The sequence below is a fragment of the Rissa tridactyla genome, chromosome 3 (assembly GCF_028500815.1).
Source record: "Rissa tridactyla isolate bRisTri1 chromosome 3, bRisTri1.patW.cur.20221130, whole genome shotgun sequence".
In the NCBI taxonomy this organism is placed as follows: Eukaryota; Metazoa; Chordata; class Aves; order Charadriiformes; family Laridae; genus Rissa; species Rissa tridactyla.
The window spans coordinates 111435526-111458466 of NC_071468.1; the positions used below are offsets into that span (position 1 = coordinate 111435526).

At 39.8% G+C, this 22941-nt stretch overlaps 1 protein-coding gene across 4 annotated transcripts; it reads right to left on the reverse strand.

The window, feature by feature from the left end:
- Positions 1-4440: 4440 nt before the first annotated feature.
- Positions 4441-14895, reverse strand: E2F6 (E2F transcription factor 6). Of its 4 annotated transcripts, none has more exons than XM_054195203.1 (7): positions 14584-14894; positions 11854-11902; positions 10107-10317; positions 9630-9789; positions 8506-8619; positions 6847-6994; positions 4441-6122 (listed from the first exon to the last, which is right to left on the reverse strand). In XM_054195203.1, the coding sequence occupies exons 1-7, from the start codon at positions 14656-14658 to the stop codon at positions 6085-6087; spliced, it is 795 nt and encodes a 264-aa protein (XP_054051178.1). In that variant the 5' UTR covers positions 14659-14894; the 3' UTR covers positions 4441-6084. The 4 variants fall into 4 exon arrangements, with proteins under 4 accessions (XP_054051178.1, XP_054051177.1, XP_054051179.1 ...); XM_054195202.1 differs by having other exon boundaries at positions 10101-10317; positions 14584-14892; XM_054195204.1 differs by having other exon boundaries at positions 10101-10317; positions 14593-14891.
- Between the last annotated feature and the right edge of the window lie 8046 nt (positions 14896-22941).

A 22941-nucleotide genomic window follows, 5' to 3' on the forward strand; every position in this document is an offset into this window, starting at 1 on the left:
TCCTCTCTGGCCACTGTAAAAAAGATGTGCTGGGAGATGAAAAAGGGGTGGGGAAAGGGTTAATCTGATCTCTAAGCTTTTTTAAATGTCAGATTATTTAACAGAGAGAGGGAACAATTTTGTCATCATTGAAAAAAATGCAAGTTATACCGAAGATTAATCAGATGTTTCAGATTTTCCTGTCTCACAATACAAGACTGATAGGATACCAAAAGAAGAAAAAGCCACTGTATGTCAACAAACATAAGGAACGTTTATTTGTACATTCGTACACTTTGGCTTCTCAATTGAAATTGTCAACAAGCTGCTAATTTTGATTATGTGTTTGGAACATTGAATTTATTTTGCCATTTAATTTCTTAAGGGACTTGCAGTAAAGACTGAGAACATCAGTAAGCCCCGGGGCAGCATCTTTCAAGACAGCAGAGAGCTTTCCGGCGCTGTCTTCAGAGAGGACACTCTCCTGGGGCACCTGGGAGGAGCGAGCACTGACCGCGATTGCTTCACGAAGCACAACAAAAGTCCAAGAACTGCCCTTATTGTTGCTGGGGTTTGTAGGACAAGTGTCCTGTGGACGGTCCTGGGGAAGCTGGTAGGCTCTCAGGGGTTGCTGCGGAGCAGAACTGGTAGGAGTTTGCAGAGATCAAGGCAGTCACCCCTTGTTTGCACATGGGCACAACAGAGAGGACAGATTCGTCCCGAGGCAGCAAGCTGCCTGATGGCAGTGGGATGTGGTGTTGAAGGGATATATGGGTTTATATGTAAGTAAAACTGTCCCTAGAGGACAGCCCACGCTGAGGTTCTCTCTATCTGGAAACAGAAACCCCAAATCTCAGCTTTCCGATAATCATAGTTCCGTATCTCAGCAATTCGTCTGTACTCCCAGCATTATCATTGTGAATCTGTTATTACTTTTAAATTGAACTAAACCCATGCAAAATATGGAAGTGTGACAATTCAGTTCCAAGTATAATTTATTTAGCTCACTCGTGCCCATTTCAAAGCCACTGTTTGCTGTCAATAAAGCACACGGCTGAGTGACTATTTCTAGTTGAACCTTGATTTTGTTAAGCTGATCAGAAGTGATTAATTGAATGAACAGACACCATCTGATCAGTTTTTGATTTCAAAGGTGATAAAAAACCTTTTTAAGTGGCGTTGGGGGGGATTTCTTTTCCCTTTTACAGCTGTATCATTTTCTCTCCAAATCATAAATGCTGTTTTGCAGACTTCCCGCGCTATCTCATAAAAATAGCTCCCACTTGTCGATTTAAGAACTGGCCCATTGGCATAAAGCCAGCAGAGGGAGCATAAATGCCTGAGAAGTTTTTGGGCAACATCTATGTAAACAATTATTGTTGTCTTGTTTTCATTTCTAGGCAACAGATCCTGAGAGACACATACACAGCATACAGACAATATCTGGACAGCCTTCCAACCCCTTCTGTCCGGACTGTAACACTCTATATTTTCTCCACGTATAAAGGAATGATATTTTACAGATTGGGAATAAAAGATATTTTCATGTGGAAGATACCTGGTTTTAAGAATCTATGAAGCGATCATTTAATGTCACAAATTGAAATCCTTTTTAAAAAGAAGATGCCTGAGCTTCAATCTGCAGTAAATTTTTAATAGTCTGGAGTCTTTCAGACTGGAAGAAACACATAATTAATCAATAAATGTACAGTAATCCATATTTCCCTTTTGTGCTATTGGGTGGCCCAGGGCTGTCAGTGTTTTTGATACTTTCCAAACAAATCAAAACCACTGATCCGTGCATTGAGACTGCCAATCTATGGGCCAATTTTGGCAATCAAAAGACTGACATTTGTATTTATCCCTTTATTCAGTTCTGCAAGAAAAATCTGCAGTTAAGACTTGTTTGATCTCAAAAGAAAGGCAATGCTAATGTTTTCACAGCGTTTTCCTTTTGTTTTCAAACCTCTAATCACAGGTAGAATTGATCCTGCAGTTCTTGAGGCAAATCTGTGCATTTCCCTCTTGAATATTCTCCCAGGATGGGATCATTTTGTATCATTTCAAAGGTGTTTGTTTTCTCTTCAGCTGAATAAGGACAGAAATCATCATCTCCGGTAGCTTCTCCCCAGTTTGAAAGCCTTGCACGCATTGCTGGGCAGTTAAGGTTGAATCTGTCTCTAACACCAGGGGGATTTTTGCAATGAGAAATTGTTTCTTTCACAAAACTAAAGTACTAATCAGCATTGGTGATGAGAACATTGCTTGATAAAAAGGTTCTTTGTGGATTTTTGGGGAGTAACATTATCAAGTAAATCACGGTTCTCTGTTCCTGACTACTGTGCAACCTGCTTAACGTCTTCCCTCATTCCAGACGCCATGCTAAATCTTACCTCTTACAATATTCAGTAGGATGTTTCATACGGGTACCCTTGTTCAAGAACTTCTTTTCTCCTGCTCATAAAGAAAATAAAGAAGTAGGTGACTGCTTACAAACAGCTACCGCTGCAAATAATGAAGGGAAATTCCCCCTTTGCTGATGTTTCCAGATCCAGAATTCTTCTGTTGGAATCCCAGCTGTCTCTCAAATATTTTGGTCACGCTAAATCTCAGCCAGAAATCTCGATCTTTAGAGAAGTCTGTATCTAGCTTCAACCTTAACCGTCAATTACTGGTATAATAAACATGGGGCCAATTGACCTTGTTTTACTCTTCAGGTTTGCAGGTATTTGCTTCTTAAGTTGTGCTTAAAGGTCTGGGCTCATCTCTAATTTACAATCCCCTTTAAAACTTTATTATCTAAATAAATTCTGAAATGTTTTTCCCAGACTTTGAACTTTTCTTTTGACAGATAACTTTTATTTTCACATTTGGAAATGAACTCATTTAATGTTGAGGTCACAGTTTGTGCACACAGATGTTACCCTAGGTTTAGGAGCCAGCAAGCCTCTTTTTTTGTGCCTTGTAATTAAAATATATATAAAAACAAGTTTTCCCTTTCTGAGCTTGCTGAAACTTTATAGCTGATCTGACAGCTTCCTAATTTGCATGAAAAATTTTATCAATTTTTATTTCATTTTTCATGACACGCAATTTGGCTGCACGTTAGAGGAGCAACAACTACAGCCATAACCTGCTTGTGACACTTTTATGGTTACAGAAGGGAAAAAAAAAAAGAAAAAAAATAGTTCCTTGGCAAATGACAGCTGCAACACCAAAATTGCTTGTCTGTCTGGAAAAGAATATTGCATTATCTAAAAGCAGTTCTGTGCAGGATTTGCATTAGAATCTACAAAAGACCGAAACTGTTCTGGCAACTTGACTAGCTTCTTGCAGATTTTGAGATTCCTGAAGTTTTCATTTGATGTGCTAAATTCTCCTTTTGAAGAAGGATGCTGTGAAGTATTAGAGACCTAATAAGAGGCAGTAAAAGGCTAACTATGCCCTAAGCTTGTACCTTTTGAATTTGCTGTTACAGCTTCTAGGATCGTCTCTCGTGGCCCCATCGCTTGATCGAGGGTGATTACAAGCACTACCTCATTCACGGATCATGTTGGAGGCGGTACCATGAGCCCCCGCAGATGCGGCCGGTGTCCAGACAACGTGGCTACAGACCGTTGGATAATCCACCATTGGACTGCAGTGGGATAAAAGGAAGGGAAGGAACCACGTATATGAGAGACATGGAGACAACCAGGCTTCTCTTTCTCTCCAAGCATCATTAAGATTTCCTGACGAAGACATACCATGTTTTTTTACAAATGAGTATCCCAATCGTTTAGCAAACATCTATGTGAGGAGCCTCGTGTAGATTTATATAAATACACAACAAATATAATTTATGTGATTTTAACCTCAACACACTTCTCACAAATTACCATTGGCAGATCAGAAGTGGAACCCAAAATAGCAGATTCCTGCTCCCGATAAACACTTCAGCAGTTACTCAACCCTCATCAGCGTGGCAGAGGCAGCATCTACACCAAGATGGTTCAGACACCAGAGTGTAAAGCTTGCAGTCAGCTCCAGCTCCTGGGGACCAGCCGATTGCCCAGCAGCAGGCTGACTTCCCTGCCGAAAACTACAAGGGCTACAGAAAGACTTTTGAAATCAGTGTAATTTAATTATCCTTATAAATGAGGCTCCTCACACACAACAAAAAGATTATTCAAAATGAAGGAATTTGCTATCTTTTAAATGCTTTCCAAAAGATAATAATTTAAAGCAATCTTCTCTCTTCTTTACAAATCACATTATTTAAAAAACTGCAATTCACATCTGAAAACTCTGACAAGTAATTTCCCATACCAAATAAGGTCTGAACTGGCAACTTGTGGCATTTGTTCCAGTTACAGAGTCAGCAAAACCAGGCCATTTTATAATTACAAATCCTGGCTGTTGCTATTGCTGATTAATGCATTTAGATGCTCAGCCACTCTTATTGAAGGAAAGACAAAAACGTTATTAGAGCTTTTTAATTTATTACAGACTCCTCAAATAGCCGAGGAAAGTGCTTACACATACAAATATGCTGGAAAATGGACAGATATGGACTCAAAAAAAATACTTTCATCTTAACAGCCTTTCAGAAAAAAATCAAGCGTTATTATATAAATTCAGAGTAAGGTCCTATCACATTTACCTTTTAAGTGAGCTCATAACTTGTATTTAAGTTCAGCATCACTCAGGAACCTTTCCTCAAGTCCAAGTCTAATCTTTTCAGCTAGGTTGCGTACTGAGCTCATACAGTATGTTATTTTCCAGTATCGCAAGTGGATAATACTGTAAGTATCCAAGGAGTAACAACAAAGTGATTTAATCCTCAAAAGTCCATTTGTTCCACTGAAGGTACACTATTAAAACAGTAAATGTATTTAAGAAAATAATTATAGTATAACTGTCATATTACAGCTTTTCCCATTTCACTGTGAAAATTGTGTAGCTTGAAGTTAAAAACCAGAATCTCTAGAGGTTTGTTCAAAATGAAACATCCTGATGCTTCAATTAAATAAAATATGTTCTGCTTTTGAAGACAGACTGCCTTAATATATACAAGATGGTTTCACTTTATAGATACTAAAGATGTAGTTCTAAAGTATTTTACGTATTTTGGTAAGCTAAAGCCACAAAGAAATCACGGTACTAGGCTAATGCTATGCTGTATGTAAACTCTAGAACTGGAAGGGACCCATTTAAATAGTTATTTATCATCATGTTTCTTCTGAAAATTGCTATGGTATTGCAGCATCACAAGAATCAGATCTAACTGCTATCTACCAGCACCACATATAACAGATTTAAAATTTTCACATCGGCTTTAATGTCTGTAGTTACCCAGTGAATTCAAGCAAAGACAACCCAACACATTTCGTTAGACTGACCGATTAGACTATTTAATATTTTTATAAGCTTATTTTATTTCTTTGCTGTACAAAGGCAAAAATGCAATCCATCTCAATAAATCTACATCAGTAACTACCTAGACATGATACACATATATACAAAGAGGCCAATTAACTTACTTCAGTGTTGATACCATAGTTCATGCAGAGCTGGATGCAAACAATGCAAACAGCATCTACACAGTGTAAGGCATAACTCTCATGATATTTACATCTTGTTCCTTATAGCGAACACTTCTGATACACCAGTTTGTTACACTTGTAGTTGACAATCCTGCTTAGTAGTAGTGCAGCCTCAGAACTGAAAAGTGCATTTCTTTATTATATACATTCTCATAAGGATTGCAGACCGTTCCAGAAATAGTTTGCAAATATTCATTTTCAGAAGGAATCCATGGCCTGTGTTTGCTGTCAATTAAAATTATTTCATAAGCTAAAAATACCATTTTTCCAAAGCTCTGTAGATCACATGCAATTATGAAAACAAAGCTCCTAAAAGCAACTCCAGAAACTTCGTCTTCTGACTTGGGAAGATAAGCAATCCTGTGAAAGCACTCAACCAACCCACTGCTGTTTTAGATTTAAAACACTTTGGAACGTTTCAGGTTAGTAAGTTTGCGGATCCAAGCAGCTTTTAACAAGCTCTATAACACAGATATTTACATTCTGTATTAGATCTTTGAGTGGTAATTTATCTGTCATCTCAGGTGGTTTGGTTTTTTTCTTCCCCCGGAGATCTCACTTTGACAGGAAAGCAAAAAAAGGAATACGATTACTGTCATTGTAGAAAATATAATTCTGAGTCATTTCGCAAACAAAATAAAGAAAAAAAATGCTTAAGACTAAAAAAGTCAACTCTTCCCCTCAACCATAAAGCAGCGCTACTAAAAACAATTTATCTTTAGTGTTCTGAGCTACTGCAATTCCCGCCACATTTATTTTTAAACCACAACATCCTGCAGCATTGAGGCTACAGAGATTATAACTCAGCCAATCTTGTTTTAGGAGCTCAAAATACCCTGTCTCCTCTTCTGCCTGCCCTCCCTTAGACAGTAATGAGCAAGAGCAGCACACTCTTGTTTGAAACAGCATCTTGCCTCTCATGAGAAGAATTTCAGCTGAGCTGCTGGACTTTGCAGTGAGGCAGCTGAGAACTGACACGCACTGTTCCATCTGCAGAGCCCAGCTCCAACAGGAAACCAGTAAGGAGCAAAGGAAGGAAAGGGGTCGGGGAACAAGAGCGCAGTGCTATGTGTGCACGTGCCTGACTCTGACCTCCTGCTGTTGTGATGTAACACAACAGCACAGACTTCTCTTTCAGGCGTTTCCTATACTCCCACACATCTCAGCCCACAAACTATGCCCATAAAATTATACTTGTACAGTAGTTTTCAACTTTATCAGAATAATATGATGGTCTATAAAAAACATATATGAGAATAAAAATGTAATTGGAAGGCACTACCTTCATCAGGAGGAACTGATGGCTCAGTTTCAGAAGTGACAGTATCAGTATCTTCAAAAGTTTTGGCACCTGGCTTCTCTTGTTCCACCTCACATAGATACACATCAATGGGTCCCTTTGTGCTCTTTACATGTACTTCTATGCAATCCTGTAAAACAGCAACTTGCATATAAGCCAAGGAACAAATCTCACACACCAGTTACCTACTTTTGCAGGTATTTTAAAGCCAATAGATTAAGAGCACAAATACAGGAATGACATAACTATTTAAAATTGTTAGTTCTACATAAATTATGACTATTACATAGATTTGTAGGCCAATTATTTAACACCATTAAGCTAACAAAGTTTCATTTTTGATTGAAATGCACCTAACAAATCTTTGTTTACTCTTTTTACTGACCTTTTCATATGTGACCAAGATTTACTATACGTTTAGTAAAAGTAATGAAATTTAAAACTTGACAAGTCAATGCTATGGATCAGAAAACAAATCAAAGCACAGAGCAGCTTTAATAATACGGTGAAGCAACTAAACCATATTACTTTTACTGCTTTCCTTCAGCAGACATCACATGGCAAGTCAAATCAAATTTAATGGGCAACAGAGAGAAGATTCTGTTCTAAGTGCAGCTTTTTAAATCCTGCCTTCTTTTGCTTCAGGAAGCCTCTGAAATCTTATCTTTTTCATCTCCACAGGATGAGTGCCATCTCCTTTTACCAGTGAACACACGGGTGATCTATGCAGTGGATCTAAGTTTTCTGGTTCTGTTGATTCATATCTCCTTTTCCTACAGTATCACCTCCCTCTCTATGCACACAGCAGGGCAAATTTGATGACTACACAATTATGAAGATAATAAAAACGCACACACAAAAGGAAAACAGAATTAAAGCTCCATTTGTTATCTTAAGCTTACTTCCAGCATTTCCCCTCTTTCACAGCACTACTCTAAACAGTGGGTTTCCAGTATAAAGGCCCTGATGCAGGTGCAGTGTGACTGGGTGCAGAGGGCAAAGTACGGCTCTTCTGAGTGACCTGAATGGGAGGACACGTGATGTACTGTGAGGTGAGGACAGGGCACAGCCGACCACCTCCATGAAAAAAAAATAATCCATCTTGGCATGATCTACTGGAGTGCCAAAACATTTTCTTTTGTCAACCATACCGTGCGTTTCATAGGTTAATATTATAGTAACAACAGCTGTCTACTCATTAAGCAGTGAGACAGCATTTACATGCTGTTAAGATCATTATCAAATCATGCTTATTGATTTGTTTGGTTAAATTTACAATTTTTGTAGATTTTAGTACACAAACAATAACAGCTCTTGGGAAGTTTCATTTTTCTAGTAATGATCAAACAAACTGATAGTGGAAATAAGTAACATTTATTACAGCTGTTCCATTCTCTCCCGCAAAACCAAATAACTAAAGCTCAGACATGTTTATTGTTTAACAGTTTAGGTAAACAAAAAAATATTGAAAATAAGTTTCTTAGACTATTATCCCTACAGCTTTATTTAGTGGGACACAAGTACAAAAAAGTACCAATACTTGCTATACATGACAAAAACTGGAAGACAATTACTGATTGCTGCTGCAAAATAAAGTTTGAGAACTTTTGTTCCCTTAAGACAGGAATTTATAAAACTTACTTCTTTAGGAATTGGTATTTCCAATTTGGTTTCCTCTGGAGCTTTGATTGCAATCACAATCTGTTCTTGAAATGCCTGAATGCTACGGATATCTTGATATGTCACATAAGCTAGTGTATACATTGGTCAAGGATTCTGTGAAGTAATATGCTAATGGGCAGAAGCAAATAATATGATGTTAAGATACGTTGAAGCAGAATACCAGCTTAAGAAAAATGGTAAATAGTTCAGCTGAGGTTATTTTAATACTAGCTTTGTACAATTAAAGTATTGGCTAACAAGAGGAAAATGATTTTTCTTTATTTCTAGGAAGGAAAAGGCTTTAAAAATAAAAATTGAGATATTCAGTATCACCAAACACATCTGACAAACTGTTTTCACAGATGCTGTCATAAGTCTATAAAGCAGAGGGAATGCTGCCCTTGAGAAAGTACTTCTCTGTTTTGTAATAAATATGCATGGCAATAACTTCTTGGAAAACTATGGAATTATTTTCTTAACGAGAACGGATAAGGTGTAATGAAAAGTTATTTTGATATCATACAGATTTCATTTGAGCACAGACCTTAACATTCTGGCAGACAAGGGAGCCAAGTAATATTTTATTGTAACCCAAAGTCAAAATCCAATGTTTATGTCATATTAAAAGAAATTCCTTTCCTGAGATCAAAACCCATATGAAAGATAAGACTGCACTGGAACCTCTCCCAAAAGAGAGAACAGTATTAGGACACAACCAATGTACCATTGTCTCTTTTCTGCAACAGGCCACCAGGACTCTGTTTTGGGTCCTCTTTCCCATCTCACTAAGCAACTCAATCTCAAGTCAAGACCTGCCCCTGAGACAACTTGACTCTGTAATGGAGAGAACAAGGTGATGGTCAGGGTACTAAGACTATTCCTTTCTTCTGCAGAGAAAAGCTCACACAAGTAGCACTGCTCTGAGAACAGAATAGATTGTGCATAATACCGCAAAGCGGGGCACACGACCAGTATATACGAGTATAAAACTCATTATCAAGTATTACTGCATATCTGTTGTTATCAGCCTACACCTATTATGAGATACCCAAGTACTTTCAACCAAAACCACATGTTAAAGTAATGCAAGAGTTAAAAGGATATTTTGCATTTTCTTTGTCTTCTGTTAGTTCAAATAACTGATGAGCACAATCCTTGATTAATTCATCCAGAGCTTCTTCCATGGCTGATAAGTCAGAAAGTTCATCTTTAAGGTTTTGCTGCTCTGATGCTTTTCCAAAAACTTGGTCACGATTAGAACCTCTAGAAGAATATGAAAGTTGTCTAGTATGTTTATAAAAATAAGAGCCTGTTTATTGAACGCAACGTATACCAACAGAAAACAACAAGGAACTCGGGCATCCTTTACTCTGCTGAAATATGCCTCGTTGTGCTTTTGCACTTGATACTTTTTAATATTGTAATTCAGATAGCCTAAGGATACAGAAGAACAAAATATTTTTATTTATTAAAAGTAATTCAATATGCTTAAAAATACTTTCAAAGTTATAAACATAACTCAAAATTGTTATGTTTCATTGTTTCAGAAATTAGAAGTTTCAAAGCCAACTCACACCCACTGGATAAGATTCTTAGATCTTTTCTGAATTAAGTGGATTCCATCCAACACATTGGTGATGTCATACACTCTTCGTTTTCGTACTCCAAGCATTGTTGCTACTTCATTTAAATCAAGGACACCGTCTGGAGCTCTTTTGACAAGATCCATGAATTTCCGGGTCAAATAAACCAAGGATGCATCAAATCGAGGCTTTTTGACTTTCAGAGTTCCTGTAAAGTTTTCATAGAATATTTATGCTAAGTTACCACATGAATATGAAGCATTCCTTAAAAAAAAAAAAAATCCAATAGTGATGAAGTAGCAAATGAAGACAGAAGTCTGAAAACACTGTCATTATTAACGCTGACGTTGCAATGGCATTATATAAAGTCTATTAACTGCATATACCTTCATTTGATTGCAACGACTGTATCTTAATAGCAAGCATGTATCTTCATGCTTTCAATGTTCATGACTTCAGACTGCTAGTATGGACATTATTAGTTCTGTAACTGCATGTTCTGTAGGCCAAGAGCTCAAGACTACTACCAAGGAAACCTTCAATTAACTATAGATAGTGTCAGGGCACTGCCATAGAACTGCAGCTCTTGTCATCTGCTCCATGGCACTTAAAATGTTTTTTTTCACATCCTTTTGGCCCAGATTAACCAGTAGGTCTCAGACAACATTAAGGCATGGTTCAGGAGTTAGTCTGGTTTCAGGGACTGTTTCAGCCTGGATGTGACCAATCTGTTCTGGACTCTGAGAACTTAATATACGAATAAACTCTGGCTGTACTATTTGGCTGCAGAGCAAAAGAACTGGCAATGCCATTGTTTAATTTACTAATGCAACAAAGATCTACAGACACCAGGACACCACAGGCTTAAGAGGGATCCCTGTGCTGTGTGTATCCATTACCACCATATTCGCAGAAACAGCAGAAAAATTACTGATGAGCAACTTGTTTACCTTTGGATTGTTATTTATGTATGCATGAAGCATAAGAAAGTATGCATTTTTTTAAAGCACAAAAAAGACATGGTACACATGCATGCATCTGATGCTAGAGTCAATGACAGACCGTCAAATCCTGCTGTTACTTGTCTTTTCTCCTGCAAAGCAAACCAGGTATTTCAAATCCGTGTCACTGAGTAAAACTTCAGCCTAATGCTTCAAGAGAAGGTGCATGCATGTGTGTCCATGCACATGTGAGGAAACTTCCCTAGAAAACACTCTACTTCAAACTTCGGTATTTTTCCCAGCATGAATGAGACATGCACTTTTACTCACACTATATAACACCCATTCCACGCTTGCAAGTTTGTGCACTCTTTAAACATGAAGTCACAGCTCCAACAACTCAGTTTTGGACAGTGTTACTGTGAGATCTACAAGACTATTCAATTGGTGAGAAAAACCAAAAAAACAACTCAAGTTCACTCAAGCTTGTATTCAGATTTGTTAATACGAGTTGAAAACTAATGTTTGCTAGCCCAATGTTTCAGTTTTCTCTAACTCACTTTTCCATATGTTATTTTCTTTATAGCAGTGGGAAGGTATACTTGCAGCAGATTTAAAGAGGAAAAACAATGAAGAATGTTTTACTTCATATCTGTTATTTCCTTTAGTATGCAGCATTCCTCCTGTTCTGCCTAGATTAGATATATAAAAATTTCTCATTTGTTTACAGCGTGTAGTCAGCATTGTAAAAAAGCATGAAATACTTGAAGAATAATCTTCACACACAGAACACAGCAACTTACTTCTCACAAACTGTACGTCATTGTCCACATTCAGGTTGATCATTGGTGGCTGGGGAAAAAAGACAAAAAATACATAACTGACATAAAATGCTATCTACCCAGGAAGCTTCTCCAGAATAAATCCCCAAATCAACTCTGGATGCTACAGCCATCAGAGTGCTGACAACTCAACAGATATTACAGTGAAGGAGCATAACTGTATAGACGGGATACATGCTCATTAATTCCTGTCAGAATTTTCTGCCCTTAATCTCAGCACATCTTCCTCTTTGGGCATCCCATTCCACTGCTTGCCCAGCCTCACAGTGAAAAAGTTTCACTTTACATGAAGCTACAACCTTTCTTGGTTGTTTCATTTCAATTCATGCCTATTTCCTTTCAGCCCCCTATCACGTAAGGCTGTGAAGTGTCTGGTGCCACCCTCTTGTTAACTTCCTTGCAAGTACTGAAGCGCTGCTGTTGCTTAACAAGCTCCCTCAGCAGCTTATCAACAGCCTTCCTGCAGCGGTGGGCCTAAAATGGGACACAGCATTCCAGAAGCAGCCTAATATGTACCAAGTAGAGAAGAATCACTTCTCTTGATTTGCTGGTTATGCTCCTGCTAATACAGCCTCATATACCTCAATGCCAGGGCGCGCTGCTGGTGCATGTTTAGCCCACTGTTCACCAGGGCCTCCAGTTCTTTTCAGCAGGGTGGTCCCCCAGCCTGTATCACTGCAGTGTCCAGGCCCAAGAGTAGGACTTCACATTTGAATTTTCATCTTCCTTGGTTGAAATTTGAGGTGTCTGATGACCTATTCCTCCAGCCTATTCATAGCTGTCTGTGCTACAAACATCATGAGGGTGCATCACACACCCTCCTCCTATCAAGAGGACACGTCCCAGGATAGACTCCTCAGGAACTCCACTTGTAATCCACTTTCAGGTAAAGTCTGAACAGCTAACCACTCTAATAATTCAGCCAGTTTTTCTGACTATCTATTAGTTTAAATCCCAATTCAAAGAGGAGGATGCTGCAGAAGACTGTTTCAAAAGTCCTTCTAAAGCTAACACAGAAGACATCCAAGGCCTTGGATGTACAGATCTAGTAATTTCATCACCAAAGATAATCAGTTTGCAAGTATAGTCATGTTGGCTATTCCCAATCACCTTCTCCTTCACGTGCCTAGAAATAGCTTCCAAGAGAACTTGCTTCATGATTTTTCCAAGAGACTGAAGTGAGGCTGACTAAGCTGTAGCTGACCTCCACAATCTCTCAAAGATGATAACACAGCAACCTTACAGTGACATGAGCCAGCTCTCTCAGCCCTCTCAGGATGTACCTCAAGTGGGTCCTATGGACTTGTATGAGTTGAAATTTCTCAAGAGATCCCTAGCTTGACGTTTTTCCATTGCTGGTTGTTCCTCTCCTTGAATCCTGTCTTAGGCACAAAGCCTAGCAGACATCAGTTCTCAAGACCCATGCAAGAAGACTGAATACTTCAGCCTTCTCTGTGTCTGGTCTTCCTAAATCACCTGCCCCTTTTAGCAACAGGTTCAAACTCCCCCCTTTTACCATTAGCAGTAAAAGCAGTCACCCTTGACATTTCTTGCTACTTTCAACACTAGAACTTTGGCTTTGCTAGCATAATACCTACATGTCCAGACAATGTTTTTTATCCTTCTCCTTTACAGCCTGTCCTTGCCTCCACCTCCTGCACAGGTTCTTTTTGCGTCCCACCTCCAGAGTGCAGGCATAGCTATGCCCACCCCTCAACACATTTATTTGTTTTCATGAGTAACAGGATGGAAATGTCCTTTTGCTTGTATGATGTCCTTACAGACCTCCACCTCTTCAGCTCCTCCAACTTTCAAAGTTGCTTCCCTTAAAAATCACAGCTAGCTGTTGCCCAAATAAACTGAAATCCTGAAACCTGAATAAGCTGCAGTCCAAATTCTGTACTCTGCTACTTGCCTTCCTCAGTACACTCAGGGTCTTGAACTCCACTATTGCACGGCTGTTACAGCCAAGGCTCCTAACGACTACCACATCCTTGACTTCCCTGTTTATAAGAAGCAGATTCAGGAAAACATCACCCCTGACTGACTCATCTAAACACCAACATAAGAACCTGTGCCCAACACTGTTTCTTACAGTTGTCATCTCCCATAATAAGAAGTTTTCAATAACCAGTGTAAAATCTTATGTAAACTTTTTCACCACTTTAAGACAATGCTACAGAGTAACATTCAGCCCAACAGTCGAGGCTAATGAAAATAAGCATTTTAAAAAAAGTACCACAGATTTAGAAGTAGGCCTGTTTTTTGTAGCTACCTCGTAATATTACTAAAAGTAGCAGTGGAAGCTGCATATAAGATTACCTGAACATGACAGAAAACAGAACATACAGTTGTAGCCTGTTTTTCTCAAACATAGCTGCAACCCATTTAACTCGATTAAGAGGCCATACGTAACACAGCTAAGAAAATTATCCCTTTGTACTACGACTAACATCACTACCTTTTCCTTTCCCCGTCAGACTGCTAAAATGCGACGGAGGGCAGATGCACTGCAACGCCCCCTTCGTGCGCCGCTCCGGCCTGCCATATCTTTCCCAGCCGGGGATCTCCCGCCGGACAGGCGTGAGGAAGGACTTAAGGGAATCTCGGCGGTGGGAGGAAAGCGTTGCGCTGCCGCCCCGCCCTTTCCCCATCCCCGAACAACACCTCCCTTCCCCGCCCGCCGTGTACCTCACTCACACGCAGGGTGTCCGGCCGCAGCGGCCTCAGGTGCTCCCACTGGGCAGGGTTAGCCGGGTTAGCCATATTCCCCCGGCCCCTCCTCCTTCTTCTTCCTCCGACCGCGGCCTAGCGCGGCGGGAGGCCTCTCCCACCCTGAGGCGAGGCGGCGCGGCTGGCGCTCAGAGGCCTTCACGGCGAGGCTGCGTCGGAAGAAGGCGCCGCCATGCCCACCCCACCTCCGGGAGGAGGGGGCGGCCGGGCCCTGCCGCCCTCACGGCAACCCGTTATGGCGGCCTCTCCCCTTCCCCTTCCCCCCCCGCCGTACGACGGTTGGGCGGGAGAGCGGAAGCCCCGCCCCCCCCCGGCACGGCGCGAGCGAAGGTGACGACGACGACGACCGTTCCGTCCCGCCCCCGCCGGGGCGGCGAGGCGGCCGTTCCCCTTACCCAGTGGCCCCTGCGGCGCGCTCGCGCCGCCGCCCCGCCCAGCCCGCGTTTCCCGCCCTGTCAGCGGCCGCGAGGGGGGGGGGTGGCCATCGCGCCATCGCCTCAGCGCGGCGGCGGGAGGAACGGCGTCTGCTCAAGGGAGCCCTCCCCGCTGAACCCGGGAGGACAGGGACTTCGGGGAGCGCCCGGATTGGCGCTTGGGGGGAGAAGAACCTCAACATGAGCCAGAAAGCCACGCGTGTCCTGGGCTGCATCGAAAGAAGTGTGGCCAGCAGGTCGAGGGAGGTGATTCTGCCCCTCTGCTTTGCTCTCTTGAGACCCCACCTGGAGTACTGCGTCCAGCTCTGCGGCCCCCAACATAAGAAGTACATCGACCTGTTGGGTTGGGTCCAGAGGGGGGCCATGAAGATGATCAGAGGGCTGGAGCACCTCTTCCATGAGGACAGGCTGAGAGAGTTGGGATTGTTGAGCCTGGAGAAGAGAAGGCTCCAGGGAGACTTTGTAGCGGCCTTCCAGTACCTAAAGGGGGCCTACAGGAAAGACGGGGAAGGACTCATCAGGGAGTGTAATGATAGGACAAGGGGTAACAGTTTTAAACTGAAAGAGGGGAGATTTAGATTAGACATCAGGAAGAAATTTTTTACTATGAGGGTGGTGAGGCACTGGAACAGGTTGCCCAGGGAAGCTGTGGATGCCCCATCCCTGGAAGTGTTCAAGGCCAGGCTGGATGGGGCTTTGAGCAGCCTGGTCTAGTGGGAGGTGTCCCTGCCCATGGCAGGGGGGTTGCAACTAGGCGATCTTTAAGGTCCCTTCCAGCCCAAACCATTCTGTGATTCTGTAATTCCCCTGCTCTCATCACCCTCCCATAGTGGCACAGAAAAGGATTTGCTCACCCCCTTCTTTCCTCCTTGTCTTGCTGGCAGGGTGCAGCCAGCAAGGGGAGCTCCCTTAAGCATCGCAGTGGGCTAAAATGGGGTAGTTCTCACCACTTTGGTTACTGGGAGGAGGGAGGTTCTTCTTCTCTCAATGTACAGCATAAGGATGGATAGAGCCCCCTGCCCAAGCACCATCGGGTTAATAGGTGTGAGAATAATTAGTATTGCTTTCTTATCAAGTAATCTGATTCTGTCACAGCTTGCTAGTATAAGAAGGCCAAAGCTGTCTATGTCAGTCACTGCGGAGATAAGGGTCCCGTGCCCATGTCAAGAAAAAGTTAGTGATGACAGGTTTGTGGGTGAAGGGCTAGGTGTATTAGTCTAGGGACAGTGAGGAGACAATAAATGGGGCTTGTTTGAACTAAGCCTGTCCATTTACCCCCAGTGAGAGGTCCCAGATCCTTTCCCAAATCCCAACTCCATTGCTCCTGCCCTTTCTTCCACACTTCTGATGACCTTTTGCAAGCAGTGACTGTTGACTTGCTCATTTGTCAGCATTAGCAGTAATCTCAAAATTTATGATTTAGCAGGTAACTTCTGTTTGTCAGACAAAACCATTTCTTTAAAACACAACACCTTGTTAAATTGATTGCTCTTTATGTCAGTTAACAGTTCTCTACCATATTGTACCACAGATAAGTCTGTCATGGAGTTCTTTTGCTTAAAGAATTTGTGAACTATTTTGCCTTCCCCACCTACACCTTTGGTGAAATTTCCAGTCACTTCCTTTTTCTGTCTTCAGGGCAGGCACCCTGTTAAAATGTGAATTTCATTGGATATTGTGTAAAACTGCCAGTCTAGTATGAGGAATTCAAAGCCATGAAGAACTTAATTCATCTAATATGCCAGGCTGGACAGGTCAAATAACACTCTATTATCTTGAAAAAATACTGAATTTTAATTTATTAGCTGTTTCATATCCCTTCAGGTTAAACGTTCCTTTGGAGTAGCTTACATCACCACTGATACATCAGATGCCTTGACAGAGGAGGGATTTTTCTTCATAGTAACTGATTTTCAATCAAATACTTACATGCTAATAATTGTCTTTGTAGAGGTCTGTAGAGCTTTAATTATTTAAAAAAAAAGGGAAAAATATATTACAGCTTTTCAAAGGCATGATGTCTGTGTATCAGGAGACATGAAGCCTTGAGTTGTGCAGTTAAAGACATCATGTAAATGTTGCTTGTCAGTATTCTAAGGAGAGCTTAGACTGCTGCAGATGCAAAAGGTTTTCCTGTCATAGAAACAACAACACATTGCTAAAATGTAAAAATGCTCATTTTTTTTTATGGGCAACATGATCCTTGCTAACTAGTCCGTGGTGATAAATGTAGTCCCATAAGGAATGAATATTTCTCTCCCTTTGTTATACTCTTAACTGGAAGATGTATCTTACTGTTGTAATCACAGATTGTGTAAACCCACTGTGATAAAGCAGGTTTTTTCCAGCTGGAACAGCAAAATGGTTTGGAATAGTGTCTTGGGCTACTTTAGCTTGGGGTGAAGCAAGGAATGTGCCATGCAGTGTAAAAATCATTGAATAGGATTTTGATGATTGTTGGGTAATCAGATATTTGGAGGGAGGCTAATAACTCAAAATTTGAGGATTAGGGTACGTGAATTTCTGTATTAACCCATGTGGAAAACATTGCATCAACATTTAACTATGCTGTTGTTCTAGCCGGTCATAAGATCAAATTCCATTGTTCCTTTGCTTCTCTGTCCTTGGCTGCTGAAATATCTAACTGAGCAAAGAAAAGCCCTACGTGGATTCAGATTCAGGAAGGTTTTTCTATATTTACATGAAAATTATAAAGACTAATTATTTTTCTGAATTAAAATTAGATTTTGAAGTAACTGACTGGACTATCAGGAGTTTCGTCTGTGGCATCCTGTTGATCAGAGAGTTTGATTCTAGTGAGTTATTATTTACATTTTATAAAGCTGATTATAAAATTTCTCCCACATTCTTTATTACTCTTGTAGATGAAAATGTAAATTATACCCCATTTACTCTTATCTTATTGCATATTAAAATGGCTGTGCATTCTTTTTAATATCTCCAGAAATCAATTGCCCAGGTCCTGATTCTTAAAATGAAAGATTTGCTTATTTATCTGAAATTGTTTTCTCCGATTGCATTGATTCTTAATTTACCACCAGGGGGCAATAATTCCATTTCCTAAATCTGATCTTTTAACATCAATACATACTAGAACAGCTGTTTCATTAAAATTTTTGAGGGACTATATGCGAAAGTCAGAATATAATTTTCTTAGAAATGCTTCACTTGTGTAATTTAATGCCAATTATGTTAATGTTTTAATATTTTATGCTGCCTTGCTTAGGCATGTAGGTTTTACTTTTATTTTGAGCAGCTGAAATTAGACTGCTTTGTGAAAGTTCTTACTGGTGAATCTCATGCAGCATGTAATGCAAGGTTTGGATTTAATGCAAAATAGGATATTTTTCTTATATTGACATTGTAATATTTTAAAATTCATTTGAATGCTGTTACTTTCCTGTTCTTTTATTTTTTTGTTACACTAATGTCCTATATGTGATATATATGTAATCCTGAATTTGAGAATTATATCACCTGACAGGTTCCTTTATCTCCTTATATGATATGTATTTATTTTATTTATGTGCATAGTAGTTGCAATATCCTGCCTTCTGTAAAGGTCTGTACAATTCTGTGTCAAAAGCAATCTTCCCTTTAACACTAATAATCTTGTAACGGTATCTTCCATTAGGTGCGTATGTGTTGTTGCAAAGATGAGCCAGAGGAAATATCTTCCTGCAAAGGTGCTAAAGTAGAAAATCATGAAAGACAGAAATAGATGTAAGTATCTGTTTAAACTACATAGAATCATACATATTTTTGTATATTAATATGTCTGTCTGTATGAATGTCCTAGCCTCCCTAAGGTCCTACTGAAGTCCTCACCGCTGCATAACGATTAGGCATAAACGTATGGAACACTACTGTGTAATTTTTAGCACTGTAAAATGTAATGATTTAAATCTGTTTCTGGTAACAGTAGTCTTTCTTGATGTGCTCAGCTTAACCTGACTTCCTGTATACATGGCAAATAGTCATCCATTAATTTAAGAAGCCAAATCTCTTATTTCTTCACTTTGTTGTATGAGTATAAGGAAGATCAAGTCAGGTAATGAGACCTGAACAGCACAGTGCTAAACAACAGAAGAAGATTCCTGTTGCAAAAGAGCATTATTATATACTTGTTGTTTGTATCTTTTGAGTTGCAGAGGACATCCAGAATTGCCTGATGTATTTCATTTTGTCAGCTTTAAATGTATGGAAAAGTTGAAGTACATCCTCCTAAGATGGTTATCTTTACATCTTGAGTTTCAAAGTGTCTTTGAAGTTATTTTTTTTTGTTTTAGGTGAAGATTTCCCCATTGCAGTTTTTGTATTATTTAAAATGTATTTTATTATTTAATTTTATTTCATAATACGAAAAAGCATTCTGTAGCACTTGAAATTAGAGTAACTTGCTCTTACGTGTGCACTGAGGCTTATGATCTAGCACACTCACTGATGGTGGTGGTGTCTCTAGGTGCATAAAAGTAATTCTAGCCTAAGAGGGAAGTGTTTGGGTTGGCCACTGCCATCCTCTCTTCCACAGTTTCCCACTTTGCCTCATAGCAGTGAGAATGTGAAATGGCTGAGAAATGTTGGGGCACCTGTTCTGTGCTGAGGGAAGGGTAGAGGAGAAAGAGATTCTGGGAAAGTGGGTTACCTGCCACTGGGAAGCATGCTGTAGGAGGATGCTGGAAAAGCAGAAAACACTGGGAAAGCTCAGGTAGTCATTTCCATTTTGGAGGCATCTACATTCCAGCCATCCATGCTGTGCTTGTACAGCTTCCGTGTTTCACCATTACGGAGTAACACCCCTCATGAACAGGTCCTAGCCCTCTGGCAAGGTTGGATCACCTCCATCCCCAGAGCCTTAAAGCTAAGCAGACGTTTCTATCCCTTTGCCACCACAAGCAAAATATAAAGTAGCTAATAGAAAGTAGAGCAAAATGATTGCTGACTGTGGAATGGCAAAATTCAGTTTTGCCTACAGTATTGAGGAACCTTGAGGTGCTTCTGATCAGAAGGCAAATTCTAATAAATAATAATACAGCTGTGACTTTGTAGTCTGACACCACGTCTTTGAATTTGATTTTGGAATTTCTACTACTTGTAGCCATCATTCTAGCTGAGGTGACACACTCAGTTTCTTAGACACATTAATTTATAGCCATATTTAATAACCTTTTCCTAGGAATAATCAGACTGGCATGTTACCTAACTAAAATGCAGGCATGTGCTTTAAGTTTTGGTTACCTTTAGTCACATGCATTGCATGGGGGTGCCTGTATTTTGGCCATGTAATAAGAATTCCATATGACTGAAAATGCTTAAGCCATCTTAAATTTCCTACTGTCAGAATGAAATATTATGGTGATGTTGCTTGGTTTTTTGATTGGATTTGTTGGGTTTTTTTTTTTTTCAAGAAGTGATTGGATGTGTATCCATCCTGCACTAGAGAACAACTGCTGTTTGGTTATGAGTGCCGTTCCAGATGAGGAGTGGGTAAAACTCTGTATCCTAGAAAGAGGGGGAACGAAAAGGTATGGACGAAATTAATTGTTCTGGTAGGGTGAATCACTCTGTAGACTGTATATTGAGTACCTGGTATTCATATGATTAAAAGGAGGGTTTTAAGGAGACAAGTTAAGAATTTCATGCAACATCTAAACATGAAAGCTAGACAGGATTTCTTTCCTCTGATAATAACTGGAATGTTTTAAATAGCTGTGAAGTGTCTTGCATGATTTCTGTAAGGGCGTCAAAGATGGCTTAGTTCCTAACATTCAATATCAACCAAGTTTTGTTGTAATTGGGAAAGTGGTGCTTAAGTGGTGGTGAACTTCATCAATTACTAAGAATCTGATGCTTAGTGTCATTTATAGTTTGTGAATATGTCCAGTGCTAACTTCAGAATATGCTATGCAGATTTTTTTCATTTCCAGTAGATATTTAAGTTATGTGTATTTTGATTACTTCCTCATTCTTGTAGCTACCTAAATATTTCACTATTCACAGAAACTCATCCCCAAGATATTCTTTCTTTATCTGTCAATGGTATATTGGATATTTGGTGTTCTTCTTTTAAATGTTATTGCTTAATTTATATTACCTTAGGTAATGTTTGTAACGTGAGTAACAGAATTTTCTCCCTAGTTTATTGAGAGGCTTAAGAAGACTGGAGGCTCAGTCAGATACAAATTAAAAAAGAGGTGGTAAGCACCTAAAATGATTATTTATGATCAATAATGTAAAGTAAATATTGACTCATATCAGAAAGAAATTCTTCAAGGCAGACTTGCCTTTTGTGTGAACATTTTAATCACAGTGAATATCTGTAAACTTTTAGAAAAATCTCTATGTATATTTTGCATAAAACAGGAGAGCACTGTGGCTTAGTGATTATAGCTAAATTGAAATCCTGTGCTAAAATTGATGCCTGAGCTGGTACGATCCAGCACCTGGTTGGTGTAAAGCAGATACTTGCTCTGTTAATACAGAGAATGAGTCTTCAGGACTAGCTCGGAATTTCATGCCTGCCACGGCAGCCCTTGGGCTGTTCCACAGATCTACAGGCTCTGCTCAGAAACCTGGGCTTCTGCCAAAATTACGATTCTGCTGTTTAAGTTCCACAGGCAATGACTGTCTTTTGCTTCTGGAGTTTGTTGTGTGGCTGTTCTAACAAAGCCAAGAACCTGCTTTGGTGGTCTATCATTGGAAGTTGAGAGGAACAGTCAGCCTTGAGGGAAAATACCAAGTTGAGAACTTGGATACTTTTGATCTAGGACCACACCAATATAATTTATTACATCTTTGCAGGGGCATATGATTTACAAGCAGTCTATGAAGAGGAAGCGGAGATTGTTAGACATGTCTGAGGTAGAAGACTTGTGCTAAACATGGCTGATGAAAATGCACAGGTATTTGAAGACTATGTTGTGGCTACATCAAGGTATAATAAACAGAAATTCACTGCATGATTGTGTCTTTAAATGTTATGTGATGGACTGTTTTAAAACTTTTAGCAACTTTATGAAACTTGATTGCCTCTACTGAATTATTGCATTGGTGTTTTATGTATGAGAAGATTTTTCATGTCACTTTACGAAGAAAATTGCTAGAAATGTGTTTTATTAAAAAGCCACAGAAGAGTACACAGAAAACTTTGCTTTGTAAAAATACGTGGTAGCAAAGTATGTTGTTTATATTCTGTCCATGACAATGGACAGTAGGAACATCCACTTTGTGGAAGAGTTTAAGAAACAGAAATGTAAAGTAGCGCCCTCTCTGGAGTATCCATTTGGAATAAACAGTTTGGATAATTCCCGTCCTTCAGATGTCCTGCATCTGTGCTGCCCACTGATGGACCAAACTCTATGTATTCACTGAATTCATTTTCGAACCCTTTGATAGTTTTGACTGGTGATACATTCTGCAGCAGTGAGTTTTACAATTTAATTATAAGTTGTTTGAAAAAATTAATTTTGTGTCAAATATGGTCTCTAATCATGTCATTGGGTGCTCTGTATTTCCTGTGTTATAAGAAATTGGAAGAACTTCTTTTCAGTTCACTTTTTCCATATCGTTCTCAACTTTAGTCCTTTATCAGCTCAGTTACCTATTTTCCATTTTGAAGACTCTTAGCCTATGTAGTCTGTTTTGTGTGGAAGTTACTTCAAATCTGTAGTCACTCTTCTATGTTGCTTTTCTCTTCTGCTATAGCCTTTTCAAATGGCGTGACATTTGAAAGGAAGAAAATTAATTTGAAAGGAAAAGAAAAGGAAAAAAGGACAATTTTTCCACCCAACATGAGGACAGTAAAGCACTGGAATGGGATGTCCAGAGAGGTTGTGTAGTCTCCATCCTTGGAGTTTTCCGG